The sequence below is a fragment of the Oryctolagus cuniculus genome, chromosome 12 (assembly GCF_964237555.1).
Source record: "Oryctolagus cuniculus chromosome 12, mOryCun1.1, whole genome shotgun sequence".
In the NCBI taxonomy this organism is placed as follows: Eukaryota; Metazoa; Chordata; class Mammalia; order Lagomorpha; family Leporidae; genus Oryctolagus; species Oryctolagus cuniculus.
The window spans coordinates 43,650,048-43,672,119 of record NC_091443.1 but is presented as its reverse complement, the minus strand read 5'-3'; the positions used below and the strand labels follow the sequence as shown (position 1 = coordinate 43,672,119).

The 22,072-nt window shown below is 40.9% G+C and overlaps 1 protein-coding gene across 9 annotated transcripts in view; it reads left to right on the top strand.

Annotated features, from left to right (window-relative positions):
* The window catches only part of NUBPL (NUBP iron-sulfur cluster assembly factor, mitochondrial), a 253,606-nt gene that overhangs the window by 167,727 nt on the left and 63,807 nt on the right, over nucleotides 1-22,072 (top strand). For all 9 annotated transcript variants that reach the window (XR_011380771.1, XR_011380770.1, XM_017348249.3 and 6 more), the window contains one exon: nucleotides 9,366-9,459. Coding sequence is in view for 7 of the 9 variants with exons in the window: in XM_017348249.3 (XP_017203738.2) it covers nucleotides 9,366-9,459 (94 nt within the window). In the remaining 2 variants the exon portion in view is untranslated. The remainder of the gene's footprint in view (nucleotides 1-9,365; nucleotides 9,460-22,072) is intronic.

Sequence of the window (22,072 nt, the reverse complement as noted above, 5' to 3'; positions counted from 1 at the left end):
AGGAAATAGGTTCAGCATTAGCAAAACACTGATATTAGCAGTGTTTGTGAGTTGATGCTGTCTCCACGTTGGGTCTAGCCTGCTCTGTACCTCAGCTAGGAAGACAACTAAGGAGATGATAAAGGGAACCATGATGACTGTCATTCTCCTCTTCTTTCTCAAGACATTGACTACTGTCAAAGTGACCTTGAAAGGATTTATCCAAGTAGCCTCCCCTGCTTCCCCCTTTTCCTATTTAAAAAAAAAAAAAAAAAAGAAAGAAAGAAAGAAAAAAAAGGAGACATGTGAGAGTGAGAATGGATTAGAGAACTTTATCATTTGCAGGGGTAGGGGAGGTGAAAGGATGAGGGAAAAAAGTTTTATAACCTTTTTGTAACTTGAATGATCTGTTCTCATGTTGTAGTTGTATCATCTCCTGTCAGAACAGTTTCAAAGCTAAGTTTAGCAAATTTTGTTGTGTGGGGCCTTCCTTGTGGAGTACCAGATTAAGCCTCCACTGGCATCTCATATGGACCCCGGTTCGAGACCCGGCTGCACCACTTCCAATCCAGCTCCCTACTAATGGGTCTGGGAAAGCAGCAGAGGATGCCGCAGGTGCTTGGACCCCCTCACCCATGTGGGAGACCCCAAAAAAGCTCCTAACTGCTAGCCTTGCCCGTTGCTTCCATCTGGGGAGTGAACCATCAGATAGAAGATTCTCTCTCTTTCTCTCTCTCTCTCCCCTCCTCTTCCTCTTCTGTAACTCTCTGTTCCAAATTTTAAAAAAATCCTAAAAAAAGAAAGAAAAACTGAATTAAAATTTTTTTGTTGTATCATTTACTTCCATATGTTAATATGCCATCAACTGAAGTAAAAGTCTTTTTATTATTCATATCTTTACTGTGGAATTCATACTTGATTTTCATGTGTAGCAGTTTTCTTCTTGCAATCAAAATAAAATGTTGCATGATTTTATAAATAGGTTGCTGGGCAGAGCAAAGCCTATAGTTTTTACTTAAAGAAAAACACTTTATATTCCATATTATACTTTTATTATATGTAAAAGTGTCTCACATGACTGAAATTTTAATTTTAGTTGTTTAATAAAATGTAAAAGGCAACTTGGTTCATAGACTTATTCAGTGGATGTTGACTAAACACTGATAGAACATCACTGATAGAGGACTGGTATAGAAAGAAAGTCCAGAAATGCATGCAAATATTCTCTTTTGTTGAGGAGCATGCGTTGAAGTTGAGGAGATAGTTGTGTGTAGAAATAATTAACCTCAGAATTCTTAGAGCTGAAAGACCCATTCAAACCCTGGAATTTGATAGAGATAACTCACCGTGGGAAAGAGTATTAATCCCTTCCAAGAGTGCGACCCTCACGACCTGATTCCCTTGGTCTCAGTATGCTCTTTGAAGGGCTCTCACCTCTCAACACCATCACGCTGAAGACCAAGCTCCCAGCACATGGACCTTTGGGTCAAGCCACATGTAAACCGTGGTACTACTAGTGGAATGCTTTCATGCTCTGCGATTCAAGAGTGAGTACTATTCTGGTGGCTAGTAGGGTACCACTATGCTTAACTGAGATTAGAGAATCTGGAGATTAGGGACAGATGACGAGACTGGTTACAGAATAGAAGTAGTGACAGTTACATGGCCAGAATTAGGCATGAGGAGACCGATCCACTAATCGTGAATCAGCTAGAACTGAGAGTCAAAACTTAATAGACAGAAACAATGTCTGGCTCAGGATGACTGCCTTGCAGAAGCAGTCCTTGAGCAGTTGTTTCTCTAGGCAGCTAAGGTGCCCACATTCCACACTGGAGTGCCTGGGTTCAGTTTCTGACTCTAGTTTCCTTCCATTGTATACCCTGGGTAGCAGTGATGATGGCTCAAGTAACTGGTTTTTTGCCACCATGTGGGACACCTAGGTAGTGTTCCTAACGCCTAGCTTTGGCTCCAGCCTGGCCCCAGCTGTTGCCAACATTTGGAGTAGTGAACCCGTGGGTAAGAATTCTCTGCTTCTCAAATACATAAATGAAACTTAAAAAAAAAATAAAAGATGTCCTAATACTTACAACATTTTCCATATACCACACAAATGGGCTCCCTGGACACAACCCACATTTTTTTTTAAATTTCATTGAAATTTTTTTTACTTTTGTATTAGAGAGAGAGAGAGAGAGAGAGAGAGAGAGAGAGAAAGAAAGTAAGTGCTTCCATATATTGGTTTACTCCCCCAGAGTCCTTCAACAGCTGGGACTGGGCTGAACCAAAGCCAGGAGACAGTAACTCAATCCAGGTCTCTCCCATGTATGTGGCAGGGACCAATTCCTTGAGCCACCATTACTGCATCCTAGGGTCTACGTTAGCAGAAAGCTGGAAACTGAATCCAGGTACTCCAATGTGGGATGTGGATGTCCTAACCAGCAGCTTTTACTATGTTAGGCCAAACGCACCACACAGCCTACTTTTGAATTGTTCAAACCATTCTATATCTTGTCCTGTTTCTCTTGCTTCGTGATTTCTTGGTTTGTATTGTGGTTACACGTTTTCCTTGCCTGTAAGATTTTAATTCTCCTTGGTCACTACTTTTTTTTTTTTTTTTTTTTTTGACAGGCAGAGTGGATAGTGAGAGAGAGAGACAGAGAGAAAAGTCTTCCTTTTGCCGTTGGTTCACCCTCCAATGGCCGCCACGGCCGGCGCGCTGTGGCCGGCGCACCGCGCTGATCCGATGGCAGGAGCCAGGAGCCAGGTGCTTTTCCTGGTCTCCCATGGGGTGCAGGGCCCAAGCACCTGGGCCATCCTCCACTGCCTTCCCGGGCCACAGCAGAGAGCTGGCCTGGAAGAGGGGCAACCGGGACAGAATCCGGTGCCCCAACCAGGACTAGAACCCCGTGTCCTGGCGCCACTAGGTGTAGGATTAGCCTAGTGAGCCGCGGCGCTGGCCCTTGGTCACTACTTTGACTCTATAGGGTATGTTTCTGTCTCAGCATTGGTTTTCCTGCCTTACTCTGCATGGCTCAGAGTTCACCCCTACTGTTGTTATGTTCACATGGTTCACATTGCCCTTGTTAGCAGAATACCTTACCTTTGCTTTGGAGAAACTGAATTGACCCTGTTGGCTTTGTACTTGGGCTAAGTAATGCTGATGATGGAAGCTGCTCTCCTGGAGGCTGACAGTGCTAAACTGCTAAACCAGCTGAGAGGCCAAAAATGGAACTGTGGGCTGTGCATTCATGGGCCCATTCTATTCAGCCTTACAACTCAGGCTGTTTGCATTTGTCTTCCCAGCGTCTTTTGGAGCAAGGCCTGATTGCTACTGCTTTGGTCTGCTTCTTAATAGAAGTGTCTCTGGAAGGTGACCCTTTTTTTCCTTGTTCGTAGCACCGTGTTCTTCCTAATTGATGTCCTGAGAAAATGCATTGCCTTATCTGTCCAAATATAAGATAGTTTTGTCTCCCAGACATTCCTCTGAAAAAAGGGAATGTCTTTATTTCAATTTTTGAGTTACTTTCAGACTGTTGGACATTATCTTGAATATAAAATATTGTTTGGGGAATATAAAATATATTTTTAGCCTAAAATTGCTAACTTGGATTATTTTTCTTGACAATATATGTAAAAGAAAAAGGAAAATAATTTAACCGAGGCTTAGTTATTCTTGGTGCTGTAACCATCAAGTGTTAGATATCTTAATAATCAAAGTGAAACTGAAACTTTTAAAAATACTATAAGCTGTTAAGTGTTGCAATTGCAAGCAAACATGTCTCTATAGGATTGTGGAAATACAAGGAAAATAACCAAAGTCATCTTCACTTGCTCTGTACTTTCATACACCCAGTCAGTACTTCTGGTGGCAGGTGTGACAGGTGTTAACCCCCAACCGCAACCTGTTCTGCAGCAGACACTTAATTGCTGTGTGCCCTCTAATTCAGTTTAGTTCTGAGATATCTGGAGTTAGCTGCAGAGCCCACAGTAGAGGGCTCAGTCTGAGGGCCGCTCCCTCTTCAGATGCTAGTTGCACACATAAGTTGTCACCTGTGCTCCTGACAGTCTGGTGTTATACTTCAGGGTTCCCAGGCCCCCTGCCTTGAGTTTGATTAATTTGCTGGGGCTGCTCAAAAAACTCAGGGAAACACTTACATTTACCCATTGATTATAAAGGGTATTACAAAGGATACAAATGAACCGCCAGATGGAAGAGATGCATGGGACAAGGTATGGGAGAAGGGGCATGGAGCTTCTAGGCTTTCTCTCAGCGGGCTGCCCAGCAGGAAGCTCCATGGCAGGAAGCTTTTCAGAAGCCCCCAGAACTCTGTCCTTGTGGTTTTTTATGGAAGCTTCTTTATGTAGGAGTGATTGATGACATCATTGGCCACGGGTTTATCAACTCAACCTTCAATCCCTTCTCTCCTCCCTGGAGGCTGGGGGATAGGACTGAAAGTTCCAACCCTCTAATCACAGGATTGGTTCCCCTGGCAACCAGCCCCATCCTGAGGCTAGCTAGAAGTCCCCAGCCACTAGCAATTCATTAGCATACAAAAGACATTCTTATCACTCTGGAGATACTGAAGGATTTAGGATTCTATGTCCAGAAATGGGGACATAGACCAAATATATTTTTCACTATATCACAAAAATAAATAAAAAATCAACTGTTACTTGAATGGCTTTGGACAAAAGCTCAGTGACAGCGTTGTATTTGGATCCAAAAGTGCTGGATCTCTTTAGATATACTGTAGAGGAAACACTTTAGTAGAGAATGAAGATCATGTGTATATAAAGAGGCATCTAGCTGGGCAGATTCAGGTCTAAACCGCTGCTCCTAACCTGTGCTTCATCTCATTTTTTTCAGCTATCATGGTCCTGGTTGTGGTTGGGTGTGTGTATATGTATGTTTGTTATTTTTGATTGTCAGATAACTATACATATTTATGGGTGACATTGTGGTATTTCAATACATGTATATCTTGCATAATGATAAAATCTGAGTAATTAGGGTATCTATTACCTTAAAGTTTATCATTTCCTTGCAGTGAGAACATTCAAAATCCTCTCTTTTAGCTATTTTGAAATATGTGTGAAGTGTATTACGGGTAACTATAGTTGCCCTACTGTGTTATAGTTGGACCAGAGGGAGAAGGTCTGGTTTTGATTTTGATTTTCCCACTTTCCTGTTTACATATCTGTCTTCAGATCTGATGCACTTCTGTGACTTTGCAACCACATTTCTGAATTCCCTGCTGCAATTTCACTTCTATCCAAAGGTCATCCCTGGACTACCTTAAAGAACTCTAATTTGGGGCTGGCCGGAGCTGTGGTGCAGTGGGTTAACACCCTGACCTGAAGCGCAGTCATCCCATATGGGTGCGAGTTCGAGACCCAGATGCCCCTCTTCTGATCCAGTTCTCTGCTGTGGCCTTAGTGTGGTGTTCTCATGATGCTGGGCAAGCGTCATGGAGCTGCAGCTTCCAGTGAACCCTGTAACTGAGCACAAGGAGAAACAACTGTGTTGTTAAGCTGTGAAGTTCAGAAATTTAGGCGTATTAAATGCATTTTTGATTAACAATATTTTCGGCTCACAATGGACTTATCAGGACATTATCCCCATCATAAGTTGAGGATAAGCTGTACCTAACTTTGCATTTGTAATTTTATTTTCTTATCCTTAGAGAGGACCACTCAAATTGCAAATGCTTCAGACCACACAAAATCTGGATCCGCCGCCAGGTTTCACTAAATGAGATTTTTTCTTTTTAATTTGTTTTCATCAACTTGAAAGGCAGAGTGACAGAGAGAGGGAGACAGAGAAAGAAAGAATGTCCATCTGCTGGTTCACTCCCTAAATGCCCACAACAGCTGGGCCTGGGCCAGGCCAAATGAGAAGCCCAGAACTCCGTCCATGTATGTCTCATAGGTGGCAGGGACCCAAACTCTTGAGCCATCATCTGCTGCCTCCCAGGATGCATTAGCAAGAAGCTGGATGGTAAGTGGAGGTGCTGGGACTGCATCTCACATGCCAGTAAGGCAATGGGTGTTCCAACCTGTGCCTTAACCCCCTGTGCCACAGTGCCTGCCCTCCCTGGGTGTTTTGCCAATACTTATTTCTTACACTTTGTAAAACATAGAGTAAACAAGTAAGTTTTGAGAATCCCCAAATCATTGTAAAATGAGTGCTTCTGATGGATGTTTTACAAGTTAACTGGAACTTACTGGCAGCCAGTGTATTTCAATGTTAGTGTGAGTGAGTGCTATAAAACTGGAATTCAGAAAGTAAGCATTGCAGTGCAGCAGGTTAAGCTACCACTTGTGATACAGGTATCCCATAATGAGCTCCAGTTTGAGTCCCCACTGTTCCACTTCTGATCCAGCTCCCCGCTAATGTACCTGAGAAAGCAGCAGAAGATGGCCTAAGTGCTTGGGCCTCAGCCACCCGCATGGGAGACCTGGTTAGAGTTCAAGGCTCCTGACTTGTGCCTGGCCAAGCCCCAGACCTTGTGACCATTTGGGGAATGAACCAGCAAATCAAAGACCTCTCTGTTTCTCCTTTTATCTTTGTAACTATGCCTTTCAATTAAATAAATGAAAAACAAAGCAAAGCTGGAACTCAGATACTCAGTATAGTTTCAATTCCAAACAATATTTATGTGAAACCTACTGTGTGTGATGAAGATACTGATCCAGATTTCTTTGTTTCTAGATAATTTAAATTCCATTTAAGAATTCTTTGTAATGAACTGCCTTAATGGTGAATTTTAGTTTCCAGTCCCTTGGAATCTTAATAGCAGTTCTGTTTAAAGAAATAAGAACTTGGAGGCAACAAGATCAATGTGACTAAATGCCAGGGAACAGCAGTGAGAAATTTTTGGAACCAGTCATTTGATGTTTGCTGAAACAATGAAACTTGTCAGGCTGCTTGTGCTGATGAAATTGTTTATTTTTAAATTATTAACTATTTTAATATTAATATCTCAAGGGTCCTTGTCATATATTTAGATAAGAATTCTAAATATCAACTTGAATAAAAGAGGCGACGTGGTAAGGTTTAAAATTTATTTGGTGAAATGAGAGAAACACACAGAAACGGAGGGCTTTATTTAAGTTCCATACCTAGTGAGAGAGCAGACCAGGGGCCACGTGCAGGTGTTCATAGGGCAGAGCTGCATGGGGAGAAGAACTGCACAGGCAGGAATGACCGCAAAACCGTGTGGTGCAGGGGCAAACAGGGCGAGGGGCAGCCAAAAGGCCATAAGCCCAGAGGTGGGAGAGCAAGGTGGTGGGGGAGCGCGCTCCACGTTTTTTATTCACTCCCAAAAGGGGAGTGGTTACATAGTCTGATTGGCAGTTGGGTTATACAGGCGGGATCATATAGGGGTATGAGATCACGCACTGGGTGGAGGGGGGGGCAATGTCTTCAGCTCACAATTACAATTAATTTAATCTCATCTGTCTGCCCATATCACTATGGATTTCAGAGCATAGGATGTGAAATAAAAAGTATCTTTTTGGGAGAGAGAAACACACACACACACAGAGAAAATATCTCCCATTTGCAGGTACACTTCCCAAATGGCTAGAACAGCGAAAGCTGGACCAGACCAAAGCCGGGAGCCAGGAATTCCATACTGGTCTCCCATGTGGGTGGCAGGGTCCCAAGTACTTGGACTATCTTCCCCTGCCTTCCCAGGTCCATTAGCAGGAAGCTGGATAAGAAGTGGAGCAGCAGGGACTCCAACTGACACTCGTATGTGATACCAGCACTGTAAGATGTGACTTAACCTCCTGCACCAAAATGCCGGCCCCTCATCTAAACTTTTTATTTAAAAAAGTATGATTGTATGGGAAAGGAGTATTATACTTTATTAGATTCTTAAGAAGTAGAACATGGAATTATATACCTAGTTTCACTTGAATTAGAAAAAAGAAATCTTGGGGCCAGTGTTACAGCATAGAAAGCTAAGCTACCTCCTGAGATGCCAGCTTCTCATATCAGAATGCTGGTTTGAAACCCAGATAGAGTTCCAGGCTCCTGGCTTCTGCCTGGCCCATTCCTGGCCATTGTAGCCATTTGGATAGTGAACCTGCAAAAGGAAAATTAACCTCTTCCTCTCCCTCTCCAGATCCCTCTCCCTCTCCCCCTCCTTCTCCCTCTAAAATCTTAAAAAAACAAACAAAAAAACTCAAAACCTTTGCATGTGTTCATTCATTCATTCATTCATTGAAAGAAAACTTAATTAAGCGCTTCCTGTGTATTCATTCTATGTTTAGATATACCAATTCAGCTTATAGTTTTATAGGAAGACAAATCATGAAAAAGAGTACATGAATGGTAGTCTTTCTCATTCACTGCTCTCTTAGCCATGCTAGTCTTTCAGTTTCTGAAAGTTAATACTCTTTGCACTTGGCTTCACAGTGCTACTTGTGAATATATTTATTAGGATGATTATCTCCTTAATATCTGTTTCTCTAGATATTGTAAGTTCTGTTATCAGGGACCATAAAACCACTTCATTGTCAATACCTAACCAGTGTGAGGATCCTGGGGCCATTTGCAAAGGAATCTCCAAGGGAAAGTGCCTGAAGTGCCAATGAGACCCATCTGCTTTCTGGCCCTGGATTAAGGACTTGCTTACACACTGAATATTCTGGGTATAGGTACTTTTTTAAAAGGCTGGAAAGGGGATGGGCTTTGTGGCATAGCGAGTTAAGCTACTGCCTGAGATCTAAGCATCCATATGGGAATAGGTTTATGTAGTTCTTGGCTTAGATCTGGCCCAACCCCAGCCATTGCAGCCATTTGGGTAGTGGACCAGCAGATGGAAGAGCTCTCTCTCTCTGTCTCTCTCTCCATAACTCTGTGTTTCAAATAAATGAACTTTTTAAAAAAAGGAAAAAAGCCTGCAAAGAAAAAATTAAAATGTTAATGGCACTAAGACTCTAGTTATATTTAATTTTTTCTTAGTTTTGTTTCCTAATTAATGTTTTATTTTTATAAAAAAACTTAAAAATTAAAGCAAACGCTATCCCAAAAACCTAAACGACTGAACAATAAGATTTCTCAGACAAAACATTGGCTAGACCCAGTAAAAATAAGTGATTGTTCCAAATTGTGAAAAGGGTTTGCCATTAGTGTGTGTACATGTGGAAGGTTCATTTGGAAATTTAAGATTATCATTCGGGAAAGATGTGCTCAAAGCAGTGATTGTCACTAGCTCATCCATGTATCCTAGGCCTTCAGCACAGTGCCTGGAACCTAGTGATGGTTCAATAATGGCTATTAGTAGAGATTTGTTATTGATGCATTAATTTTGTTTATGTCACTGTTCATTGGAATTGATGCACAATGATGTTATTTCTGTCATCTTGGTTTTTAGGTAGATTGGGGTCAACTGGACTATTTAGTTGTTGACATGCCACCAGGAACCGGAGATGTGCAGTTATCAGTCTCACAGAATATTCCTATTTCAGGTAAACCTTTACGAGTTTAGAGTCATTTCTACTTTGATATATTGATATTGCTATGGAGAAAAGCAAATACCGTGGCAGGCAAACCTTTTTATGTATTAAAAAGGAATTATCTCCAAATTTTTCATTAAAGGTCAGAGGGATACATTGAATTTTTCAAAAATATTACCAGCATGAGTATATTTATAAAAACATTAAGATATTTTGAAACAGTGTTGATATAAATCTGTGTTCCAGAGAAGCAGCAACATTTGTCTAGTAGAACATGGCTGTTTTATGCACTTCTATCCAGCACTTATGGTATTGGTCCACAGCAGGCACTGAATACTGAACAAGACTAAATATTAGGAAAATTGGCTTTTTAGTAAATACATCTATGGAAGAATTTTATATTCTGTTAATTCTTTAATATTAATGCAAATTTTTTAAAAAGCACCATTGAAGCAATTAATCAAAATAGCTTATGTCAAAATATAGTATTTTAATATGTAGTAGGTAGAATATTTATGATGTAGAATCTAAACTTTATATATTGAATCTGAATATAAAGATTTTCCTGGATTCTGCTGGAGAAATACATATGAGAGGTCTTCAAAGACTTAAAGGAAAATGCGTATCACAGAAAATTATGCATAGGTATACAATTTCAAAAATTGTATATATTTTGTATTTATTTTATTTATTTGAAAGGCAGAGAGACACAGAGAAAGAAGGAGTGAGACAGAGACAGACAGAGATCTTCCATCAGCTAGTTTACTACTCAAATGCCCACAGCAGCCAGGATGGAGCCAAGCTGAAGCCAGGAGCCTGAAACTCTATTCAAGTCTCTCATCTGAGTGGCAGGGACCTGAGTACTTGGTCCATCACCTCATGTCTCCAGGGTGCACATTAGCGGGAAGCTGGATTCTGAAGCAGAACTGGGACTTAACATTAGTTGCACTGATACAGGATGCGAGCATCTTAACTGCTGTACCCGACACCCAACCCTGCCTTGCCTTGTAATTCCATTTCCTGTGAACTTTTTGTTGTATTATGGTTTATAACAATTTCTGGGAAAACAGCATTTTTAAATGTCTTTGCCAATCATTTACTTAATGCTTGTCCAAGTTATGACATTGACATTTAATTGCCAAAAGATTTAGAATCAATTTTTTGACAATTACATATGTTATTTGGAAAATCAATATAGCCTCCTTAATATAGATTTTTTTCTGTTTTAGTACATGTTTAGCTTTAATGGAATATAGGAATTCCCTTTATAATCATCATGATATAGCTTGCTTTTTCTTTTTCTAAGTAGTTTTGTGATCATTTATAATTCTTTTTTTTAAAAAAATTTCTTTAAAGGGTAATAATTGAAAGAAAAAATATTCTTTTGCATCTATAATATTTTGTTATTTTTAGTGAAGACATCAATATCATCTAATAGCGCTTTTTTTTTTTTTTTAGATTTATTGTATTTATTCGAAAGAGTTACAGAAAGGCAGAGAGAGAGGGAGAGAGAGAGGTCTTCCATCCACTGGTTCACTCCACAGATGGCTGCAACTGCCAGAGCTGCGCCAATACAAAGCCAGGAGCCAGGAGATTCCTCTGGGTCTCCCACATGGGTGAAGGGGCCCAAGGACTTGGGCCATGCTTTCCCAGGCCATAGCAGAGAGCTGGATCAGAAGAGGAGCAACCGAGACTAGAACCAGTGCCCATATGGGATGCCAGCGCTTCAGGCCAGGACTTTAACCCACTGTTCCACAGTGCTGGTCCCAGCGTGTTTTTTTTTTTTTTTTTAAGATTTATTTATTTATTTGAAAGAGTTATAAAGAGAGAGGAGAGGCAGAGAGAGAGAGGTCTTCCATCCAATAGTTCACTCTCTAGTTGCTGCAATGGCCAGAGCTGTGCCAATCTGAAGCCAGGATCCAGGAGCTTCTTCTGGGTCTCCCACATGGTACAGGGGCCCAGGACTTGGGCCATCTTCCACTGCTTCCCCAGGCCATAGCAGAGAGCTGGATCGCAAGTGGAGCAGCCAGGTCTCAAACCAGTGCCCATATGGGATGCCTGCACTGCAGGCGGTGGCTTTACCCACTTCACCACAGCGCTGGCCGCTCTCTATTAGCTTTTGCTTTCTATTGAGCAACTTTCTTTAGCAATTCTTGTACTGTAGGTATATTAGTGATTAACAGTCTTAGTTGTCTTTCATCTGAAAATATATTTTTTTTATTCTTGAGGAGTATTTTCTGTAAATACAGTCTTTAGGATGGTTTTATTTGTTTGTTTATGTTGTTTTCATTTAGTACTTTAAATATGCTTTAATATTCTCTTCAATCCTCTATGGTTTTTGATGAAAACTCAGCCATAAATTAACTCATTCTGTTATTTACTGGATATTGTGCCCTTCTGTTTCTCTTGATGCTTTGAAGACCTGTTACCCATCTTGAGCTTTCAGAAGTTTCACTGTACCTTTCTCTGAAGCGAGGAGAGAGCTTCCACTTTGATTATGGCCTTATCTAATTAAGGTCGGAGTTTGTGAACTCATAAGGCTTCCATAGCGTTGTCAGCTCATAACAAGAGCCTCAGGTGATTACTGATGTCATAAATAAGAGTGTCGATTGTTAAATCAACAACAGGAGTCACTGTGCACTTACTCCCCATGTAGGATCTCTGTCCTTAATGTGTTGTACTATGTGAATTAATGGTAAAAATAGTCTTCAAACAGTACTTTATACTTTGTGTGTCTGTGTGGGTGCAAACTGTTGAAATCTTTACTCAGTATAGAGTTGATCTTCTGTATATGAAGATAATTAAAAATGAATCTTGGCCGGCGCCGCGGCTCACTAGGCTAATCCTCCGCCTAGCAGCGCCGGCACACCAGGTACTAGTTCTGGTCAGGATGCTGGATTCTGTCCCGGTTGCCCCTCTTCCAGGTCAGCTCTCTGCTGTGGCCCGGGAGCACAGTGGAGGATGGCCCAGGTCCTTGGGCCCTGCACCCCATGGGAGACCAGGAGAAGCACCTGGCTCCTGCCTTCGGATCAGCGTGTGCGCCGGCCACAGCGCTCTGGCTGCGGCGGCCATTGGAGGGTGAACCAACGGCAAAGGAAGACCTTTCTCTCTGTCTCTCTCTCTCTCACTATCCACTCTGCCTGTCAAAAACAAAAACAAAAACAAAAAAAAACAAAAACAAAAAAATGAATCTTAATGAAAAAGGGGATGGGAGAGGGAGTAGGAGATGGGATGGTTTGGGTTTGTGGGTGGCAGGGTGGGTATGGGGGGAAGAACTGCTATAATCTAAAAGTTGTACTTTTGAAATTTATATTTATTAAATAAAAGTTTTCTATTAAAAAAAAGGTTTCACCATGAGATACCTTAACATGAGGTTGTTTATGCTGATTTTACTTGATGTCTTTTTTTTTTTTTTTTTTTCCGACAGGCAGAGTGGACAGTGAGAGAGAGAGACAGAGAGAAAGGCCTTCCTTTTTGCCGTTGGTTCACCCTCCAATGGCCACCACAGCCGGTGCGCTGTACTGCGCTGATCCAAAGGCAGGAGCCAGGTGCTTCTCCTGGTCTCCCATGGGGTGCAGGGCCCAAGCACTTGCGCCATCCTCCACTGCACTCCCTGGCCACAGCAGAGAGCTGGCCTGGAAGAGGGGCAACCGGGACAGAATCCGGCGCCCCAACCGGGACTAGAACCCGGTGTGCCAGCGCCGCAAGGTGGAGGATTAGCCTAGTGAGCCGCAGTGCGGGCCACTTGATGACTTTTGAGCATGTCGAATCTGTAAATTTTTGTATTTATAAAATTTGAGAGGTTTTTTTTGCCTTTTTAAATCAAACTTTTTTTTCCTATTCCTTTTTCTCCTCTTCTCTCCTTCTGGGATTCCAACAATACATTTATTAGAATATTTAATATTTATGTAACATCTCCCTGCTGCCCTGTCCAATCTTTTTTCTCTGTATTCTTTACATGGAATAATTGTTGTCCATCTTTGTGTCCATTTACCTTTTCTTCTGTCACTTCCATTCATCTGTTAAGACCACTCAGTGAATTTTAGAATCTTTTATACTTACAAATTTTAAAAATATTTACTAAAGTGTTCGCTAAATAAAAGATGCTCTTTGTACCTTGAAATGCCTATTGCAAGTTGCCAAAATGCTTATTATTTATCTGGATACTACATTGATAAAATTGACATGAATTATCATTTTTGTCATGCATAATGACATGACACCTTGAAAAAGTTTAATTTACTTCACACAGATAACAGATGTCTGTAAGTAATTTTTTGTGTTCTGAGCTTGACTATTAGCCTGCACCAACCTTGACCATTGCAGCCATCTGGGGAGTGAATCAGCAGATAGAAAATCTCTGTGTGTGTGTGTGTGTGTGTGTGTGTCTGTGTCTGTTTGTCTGTTTATGTCTCTCCCTACCCCCCTGTCAAGTAAATAAATCTTTTTTTAAAATGTTATATTCACAAATTTTTGTCCATATGGAAGGTCGATTCTAAGCACTGTAGAGGACAGAAGAATGCCTTTTACAGTCCTTTATTACACTGGAGTTCCTTAACTTTGTTTTTGACTCTCAGATCAGTTTTGAGAATTGGTGGAGAACTGTAGATCTCTCCAGGAAAATGTGTTTATAATTGTTATACTGAAACACTAATTTTATGTTTAATTCCATGAGTTTTTTTTTTTTTTTTTTTTTTTTTTTTTTTTTTTTTGACAGGCAGAGTGGACAGTGAGAGAGAGACAGAGAGAGAAAGGTCTTCCTTTGCCGCTGGTTCACCCTCCAATGGCCGCCGCTGCAGCCGGCGCACCGCGCTGATCCTGGCAGGAGCCAGGAGCCAGGTGCTTTTCCTGGTCTCCCATGGGGTGCAGGGCCCAAGCACCTGGGCCATCCTCCACTGCACTCCCTGGCCATAGCAGAGAGCTGGCCTGGAAGAGGGGCAACCGGGACAGAATCCGGCGCCCCAACCGGGACTAGAACCCGGTTTGCCGGCGCCGCAAGGTGGAGGATTAGCCTATTGAGCCACGGTAATTCCATGAGTTTTACAATCCCCTGGTTGAAAGATCCAGTTATAAAAGATAGAACAAGGTGAGGAAGAGAGAGTAGCTGATAAGAAAAGAATATAGTATGTAACTATAAAATATGAATAGCTATAGTCTAGAATATGGTAAGTACTATATAAGAGATCTGTACAACAAAGTGATAGAAGGGTCTATGAGGGTTTGAGGCAGATGTAAGACACTCCACATAGATGGGCCTTAAAGAAAAATGATGCATCGTCAAGCATTCATGATTGCACCATACCTGTTTGCTTTGCTTTTTCTTGGCAGGTAGAAAACTGAAAATGAAATTGTGGGGCCAGCGCCGCAGCTCAACAGGCTAATCCTCCGCCTTGCGGTGCCGGCACACCGGGTTCTAGTCCCGGTCGGGGCGCCGGATTCTGTCCCGGTTGCCCCTCTTCCAGGCCAGCTCTCTGCTGTGGCCAGGGAGTGCAGTGGAGGATGGCCCAAGTGCTTGGGCCCTGAACCCCATGGGAGACCAGGAGAAGCACCTGGCTCCTGCCTTCGGATCAGCGCGGTGTACTGGCCACAGCGCGCCGGCCACAGTGGCCATTGGAGGGTGAACCAAGGGCAAAGGAAGACCTTTCTCTCTGTCTCTCTCTCTCTCACTGTCCATTCTGCCTGTCAAAAAAATAAAATAAAATAAAATAAATTAAAAAAAGAAGAAATTGTAAGTGGCTTATAATTCCACTAAAGAAAATTAACATATGTTTCACTTTCAAATCCAATCTGTATCTATCTATCTATCTATCTATCTATCGTATATAAGACACACACATATTTTTAAAAGATTGGGGCAGGGCAGGCATTTAGGTGCAGTGGTTAAGACCCTGCTTGGGACACCCACATCCTATAGTGGAGTGCCGGTGTTCAAGTCTCAGCTCTGCTTTAAATTCTAGCTTCCTGCTAATACACATCATGAAAGTCAGCAGTAAAGCCACAAATGGTTGGGTCCCTGCCCCTGTATGTGAGACCCAAATTGACTTCCTGGTTCCTGGCTTCATCTTGGTTCAGGCTCACCTGTTGCAGGCATTGAAGAAGTGAATCAATGGAAAAAGACATTTCTCTCTCTCTTTCTCTCTCTCAATAAATAGTATGAGGAGAAAAAAAAACACTGTTCCTCAACAGAAGAGACAAAGACTAATACAAGCATCGAATCTCAAAAATCTATTTCACTCCAATACATTACATTTCAGGTACTCTATTAGTTACCTTAAATCAGGGGAAATATGACATCTGTCTTTTTGGGACTGGCTTATTTCAGTAAGTATCATGGTTTCCTGTTGCATCCATTTGTTGCAAATGATAATTTTATTTCTCCCATTACTATGTTGTATTGGAGTCTATGTCTCTGTAGATCCATTAATGTTTCTTTTAAATAGGCAAGAATCCTGTAATTAGGTGCATATATTTAATATAGTTACATCTTCCTGTTGAATTGATCCCTTAATCATTATGTAGTGCCTTTCTTTGTCTTTTTTAACAGTTGTGTTAAGGTCTAGTTTGTGTGATATTAGGGTGGCAACACCTACCCTTTTCTGCTTTTCATTAGCATGGAATACCATCTTTCATCCTGTCACTTTCAGTCTGCATGTATCTTTATTGGGTGATATGTGTTTCTTGTAGGCAGCAAATAGCTGGTTCTTGTTTTTAAGTCCATTCAGCCAATCTGCCTTTTATTTATTTATTTATTTATTTTTTGGACAGGCAGAGTTAGACAGTGAGAGAGAGAGACAGAGAGAAAGGTCTTCCTTCCGTTGGTTCGCCCCGCAAATGGCCGCTACAGCCAGCGTGCCGATCCTAAGCCAGGAGCCAGGTGCTTCCTCCTGGTCTCCCATGGGGTGCAGGGCCCAAGCACTTGGGCCATCCTCCACTGCCTTCCCCGGGCCACAGCAGAAAGCTGGACTGGAAGAGGAGCAACCGGGACAGAATCCGGTGCCCCGACTAGGACTAGGCCTGTGCCAGTGCCACAGGAGGAGGATTAGCCAATTGAGCTGTGGTGCCAGCCCAATCTGCATCTTTTAACTGGAGAGTTGAGTCCATTTATATGCAAGGTGACTATTGATAAGTAAGACTTGGCTCTGCCATTTTCCCATAAATATTCCTATTGTTTACCTTGGATTTCTTTTGTGCTGGGAGATTTTCTGCCTTCACATTCTTTTATAACATATATATTTTAAAAATTTTAAGAAGTTAATAAAAGGCCTAGATCTTTAAAAAGACTATAGGTTTCTGTATAAAGTGGTACTGTGATGGACATCTGTTCAAAGTAAACTTATATTTAATGACAATTTTCACTCTCACAGGTGTTGTTCCTTTTTTCTTAAATTTTAGAGTAATTTTCTCAAGGTCTTACAGTTACCATGGTTCATAGTTAAGGTTCACATTAGTCCTGATTGGGTTTAAAACTCATGCTATTAAGCTCTATATCAAGTAGCCTTAATGCAAAACCCAACAGTATTTGACTCATTTATTTTTCTGAGTTCAGCCTCTTTGCCCATTCAAACCTTCTTAGATTATGAAATAATTCTATTATTCTAATCTAGGTATTCTAGATTAGAAAATCTAGTAAAAATATACTTTTCTGTGAATCAGCCTAAATATGTGTACCCCTCTGTGATGACTGTCCAACCAGGTATCTGTATGGGTGCTTCCTGTACATGGTAGCTTTTTGAGAAATTATTTTGTGCCTCTGTAACTCACACATTTAGGGAGAGGTCTGGAGGCCATCTATTAACAGTTCCTTTGGCTTTAGCAATATAGCCCCAAGTGATTCTTTAAAAGACCATTATCATTTTGGGCCTGATTTACACTAGTCTTAAATATGTGGCTTGTTTCTAAATATTCTGCTTCTCTATAGAATTGTAGCAGTTCTGGTATGTTCATATTGTGTGTTATTATGTTAATAATGAAATTGATAATTTAAAAAACTGTATTTTCTACAGTGAACATATGAATTTCACAACTAGAAAAAAATAGCAAACAGTAAAAATACCCTACTGAAAAGGATGGAGGAGTACAGAGGGGGCACATGCGATTGTGCCTCTGTGTGTATGTAATTGATAAAGCATTTTTGTTACAGGTGTAGTTCCTGAGGTTTGGCTTTATTCAGGCCAGTGTCAGTTCACAGCTCACCAGTCTAAGGAGACAGCAAAATTGAGCCAACCTCCAGGATTTGGAGAGAATAGTACCAACTTAAGAGCTGCTGGCTTGACTGAATCCAGGCCTTCTTCCATTCTAATTATCTGGACAGCCTGTCAGAAACAGATCTGCCTGTCAAGGCTTAGCTAAGTTATCTGTTCTCTAATTAAAAATCTAAATTTCCTTTCCTTTATTATCATTGACTTTAAAATTCTTTTTTGTTACCCTGTGTTGAGATACTCTCTGTCCTGCCTTTTCTTGTATCCTATATCCTTTAGACTCCCATTTGAGGCCCCTTATGATTGTCTTCCGCCCAGAAAAACCTTACATACTGCCAGTCCCTTTCTCCCCTTTACATGTATTTGATCCTCACTTAAAATGTCTTTCTGACTGAATCAATGAGTACCCAAATCCTGCATAACCTTTAAAAGAAACTGCTACCCTCCTCAGTCCTCCAGTTGGGAATCAGCTCCCTCTCTCTTTGGAATTCACATAGGGTTTTATTTGAATCAGTCCTACAGCACTTCTTTTGTTCTTCATTCTATTCCTTCATAGCTGTGTTATCTTCTCTACCAGACTGGTCACTCCCTGGGAGGCAAAGCTGTTTCATTCATCTTTGCCTTTTTCTCTGTACCATACTCACTGCCTTCCTGCAACTACTCAGGAAAAATGTTCAATCAGTGAGTGAGTGCTTCCTATATGTACCTATATTGTCTCCCCTGCTAAGCTATACACTGCTTGAATGCAAGAATTTTTTCCTCTTCGTCCTGGTAGCTCTTTGAGTACCTTAGGCAAGAGGTTACATAATTAATATTGACTGAATAAATGACAAAGCTAATCTTTCACCGTTTATGTGAAGATTCATGTCCCCTTATCTTCCTTTCCATCCTGCTAACTCATTCCTGTAATCCACCCTTCCATCCTGTTTTCACCCAAGTGTTTTTCTGTGTGTAAAAGAAACATTTAAAAAAAGCACCATACATTTTATTTTTAAAGAATATTTTCATTTGGGGTATTTATTTATGCTATGCTTTTTAACTTTTCTAAATAAAATATCCTTGTCCATTGGTGCCTTTTAGTATTCCTTTTGTTTTAGTGTCTGGGATAATAATGTGTATGTGGTTACCTGCTGTTTGGTTACATAGAGGCTGTGTATTAAATTACAAGATATAGAGTTCTTTGATTACTTGCTATGATGTTATCAAGGTGCTAAAGGCCTCTGACTCTCATATCTTTACCTATGGGACATCTGTGTACACCAAAGACTAATGAACTTCAAATGAGCCAGTGAATGTAAAAGTGCCACATACATGTTTGGTATTTCTTAGAAACTACTTGAATATTGTAAAAGAGCTTTTGGGGATGAGGAAAGTGAAATGTGCATTGGAAAGAAATGTTCTATGAGCTCTGCATTTCTTCAAACCATGTTGAGAATAAAATTAAATGCTTTATACTTGGAAAAAGACATTCTTTTGGGAAATTCATAGAGGCAGACCGGCACAAGCAAAAAGATCCTTATTTTGAATGCTAATTAGTAACTCTTTTATGTGTTCTATTTTGTTCCATGGAATGGATGACAAGCTCATTATAAGAAGAAATGTTAAAGAAAAAAAATCACTTATTTGTGTTAAAAAGTAGTGTATGGCAACAACAGAGATAAATGTGTTGACAGAAGTAATAGTGGCTAATGAAATAAATTTGAGCATACATGGACTACCAAATCATTAAATATTACAAGTGTAGACTAGAACCCTACTTAGTAATCGCTGTAGGGAAAACAGATAGGATAAAGGATGAGAAATACCAATTATAGTCTTTCGATTTTCTCTCATCTTATTGAGCTTGCCAAGGGGAAGAAGACAGAGTTGTTAGTACTGGGTTTGTTTATTTTATTTATTTATTTTTGCATTTATGTGTGTGAGAGAGAAAGAGAGAGAGAGAGGGTTTACTAGGTTTTTGCTTGTTTGTTTAGCTTGTAAATTAGTTGTTACTGTGTACTGAATTGGGTAGATTCCAGGGATGACTCATTTTTTTGTTTTGTTTTGTTTTGTTTTGTTTATAGTGCATGCTGATGCAGTCTTAGAGATTATTGATCAGTTAACTGCTTTTCCGTAATAGAAGAGGATTAATATTTCTTTGAGAAACATTACAATTTCCTGGAAGTTTTGAAAATATATGCAGTATTTTAGTATTTGAATTCTGATAGAAGTTGCCTAAAATAGTTTTCCTTTTTTCCTTTGCTTGAGCTGAAGTCCTCTGTAAGACTATCTGAAGACGGTCTTAATTTGATTTTAACTCTTGGGATTAAATGAAGAGTTTATGCCTCACCTAAAATACGTGAAGAACGTTTCAGTACTTTGTTTGTCTTAAGCTGCTGTATTAGCTAAAGACCTTGCAGGAAACATATGGAACATTTTAAGAAGTGTTAACATTCAACCAAGGGTCTTGTTACAGAGGTGTGGGCAGCATTAAGGAAACCAACAAGGGATGGTGAAGTGTCCAGGAACTAATGACAGTAGGGATCGTTTACTGCCCCTCACCCTGCAGAGGTACAGGAGTAAACTCCTCACAGAACCTCACTGCCTGATGGAAGGTCCAGCCACTGCCAGTACTGCTGTGAGTACTGCAGAGTGGCTGGTGTGAGGGCGGTAACAATACCGCAAACTCTTTCTCACCCACACTCTTCTTCCCCGGAGAAAACTCAGGTGTTGCAGTCCACAGAGGCACTGCTCAGGCAACTCCGCAGGCACTGTTCAGGGTAGAGAGGGATACATAGTGATAATGGCGTGATATCCTTGATGTCCTTTCTTGTCTAGGACTCATCCTATCTCAGCCCTTTAGATAGAAGGAAAGCCAGAGGTCTTTATTCTTCTCATTTACTTAAAAGAGATGGGTAGAAATTTTAAATTATCCACTTAATATTTCAGTATTGTTTAAAGACATTTATTGTTTGTGGAAGGTGTTGGGCATATTGCCACAATGTCTGAATTCCCATTGACTCATCAAAATTCTCGAAATAGAACCATGCTCATTTATGTCCACCATGCTGTTTTCCCTTCTGCCAGCGGCTGACTTGCTTCAGTCAGTTATCTCTTCTATGGAAACATTTTTTGACTGCCAGTTTGAACAGTGGTTTTTGTAATCCAGTTGGGGACTTCAAGATCAGAAATTTGTTATTGCCATGTTAAATAAGTGAATGATCAGGGGCCGGCGCCGTGGCTCACTTGGTTAATCCTCTGCCTGCAGCACTGGCATCCCATATGGGTGCCGGTTTCTAGTCCCAGATGCTCCTCTTCCAGTCCAGCTCTCTGCTGTGGCCCAAGAGGGCAGTGGAGGATGACCCAGGTCCTTGGGCCCTGCACCTGCGTGGGAGACCAGGAAGAAGCACCTGGCTCCTGACTTCGGGTCGGCGTAGCTCCGGCCGTAGCAGGCATTTAGGGGGTGAACCAATGGAAGGAAGACCTTTCTCTCTGTCTCTCTGTCAAATAAAAAAAAAAAAGTGAATGATCATACGCCGTTATTTGAAATAATTTTCTTGATTGTCTGGTGTTTTCTCTTTCAAACTTAAAAAAAACAAAAACCTTAGTTTCATTTAGGTAAACTAAATAAAATTCTGGTTTGTTTGGTGGATTTTTTAAAAAAGGTTTATTTATTTATTTCAAAGTCAATGTTACACAGAGAGAGGAGAGGCAGAGAAAGAGAGAAGGGGGGGGGTGTCTTCCATCCGAAGGTTCACTCTCCAATTGGCTGCAATGGCCAGAGCTATGCCGATCAGAAGCTAGGAGCTGGGACCTTCTTCCGGGTTTCCTACCTCTTACGGGTGCAAGGGCCCAAAGACTTGGGCCATCTTCTACTGCTTTCCCAGGCCATAGCAGAGAGCTGGATCGGAAGTGGAGCAGCTGGGTCTCGAACCCGTGCCCATATGGGATGCCAGCGCTTCAGGGCCAGGGCATTAACCCGCTGCGCCACAGCACTGGCCCCTAGTGGATTTTTTAAATAGCTTTTTTTTTCTTAATTGTTTTCAGATATATAAGAAAATTATTTAAAGGCATTAATATTAATCTTTTGAAAAACTGTTGAAAACCCAAAGAGAAGTATTTGGTTACTTTGGATATCAGTGCTATGTTTCCTCTGTATTTTTACAATTCATAATACTTCAAACTGTACAGCTAGAAACATGCTTGCACCTTAAAGGAAGACAGGTTATAGCTTTTTCTAGTATTCAGGGATACTAAATCTTCATTCATGTTTTCAGTTTCCAGAATGGAATGGTAAAGGAGACAGTTAATTTTGAACTTCTTCCAGGTGCACTGTCTTCCCATACAAGTATTGGGCAGAGTTATAATGAATGGATCCTTGGCAAGAATTGCATGATGTGGAGAGTGTTATTATTTTATTTGTCAAATTATAAAATTCCGTTCCAAAA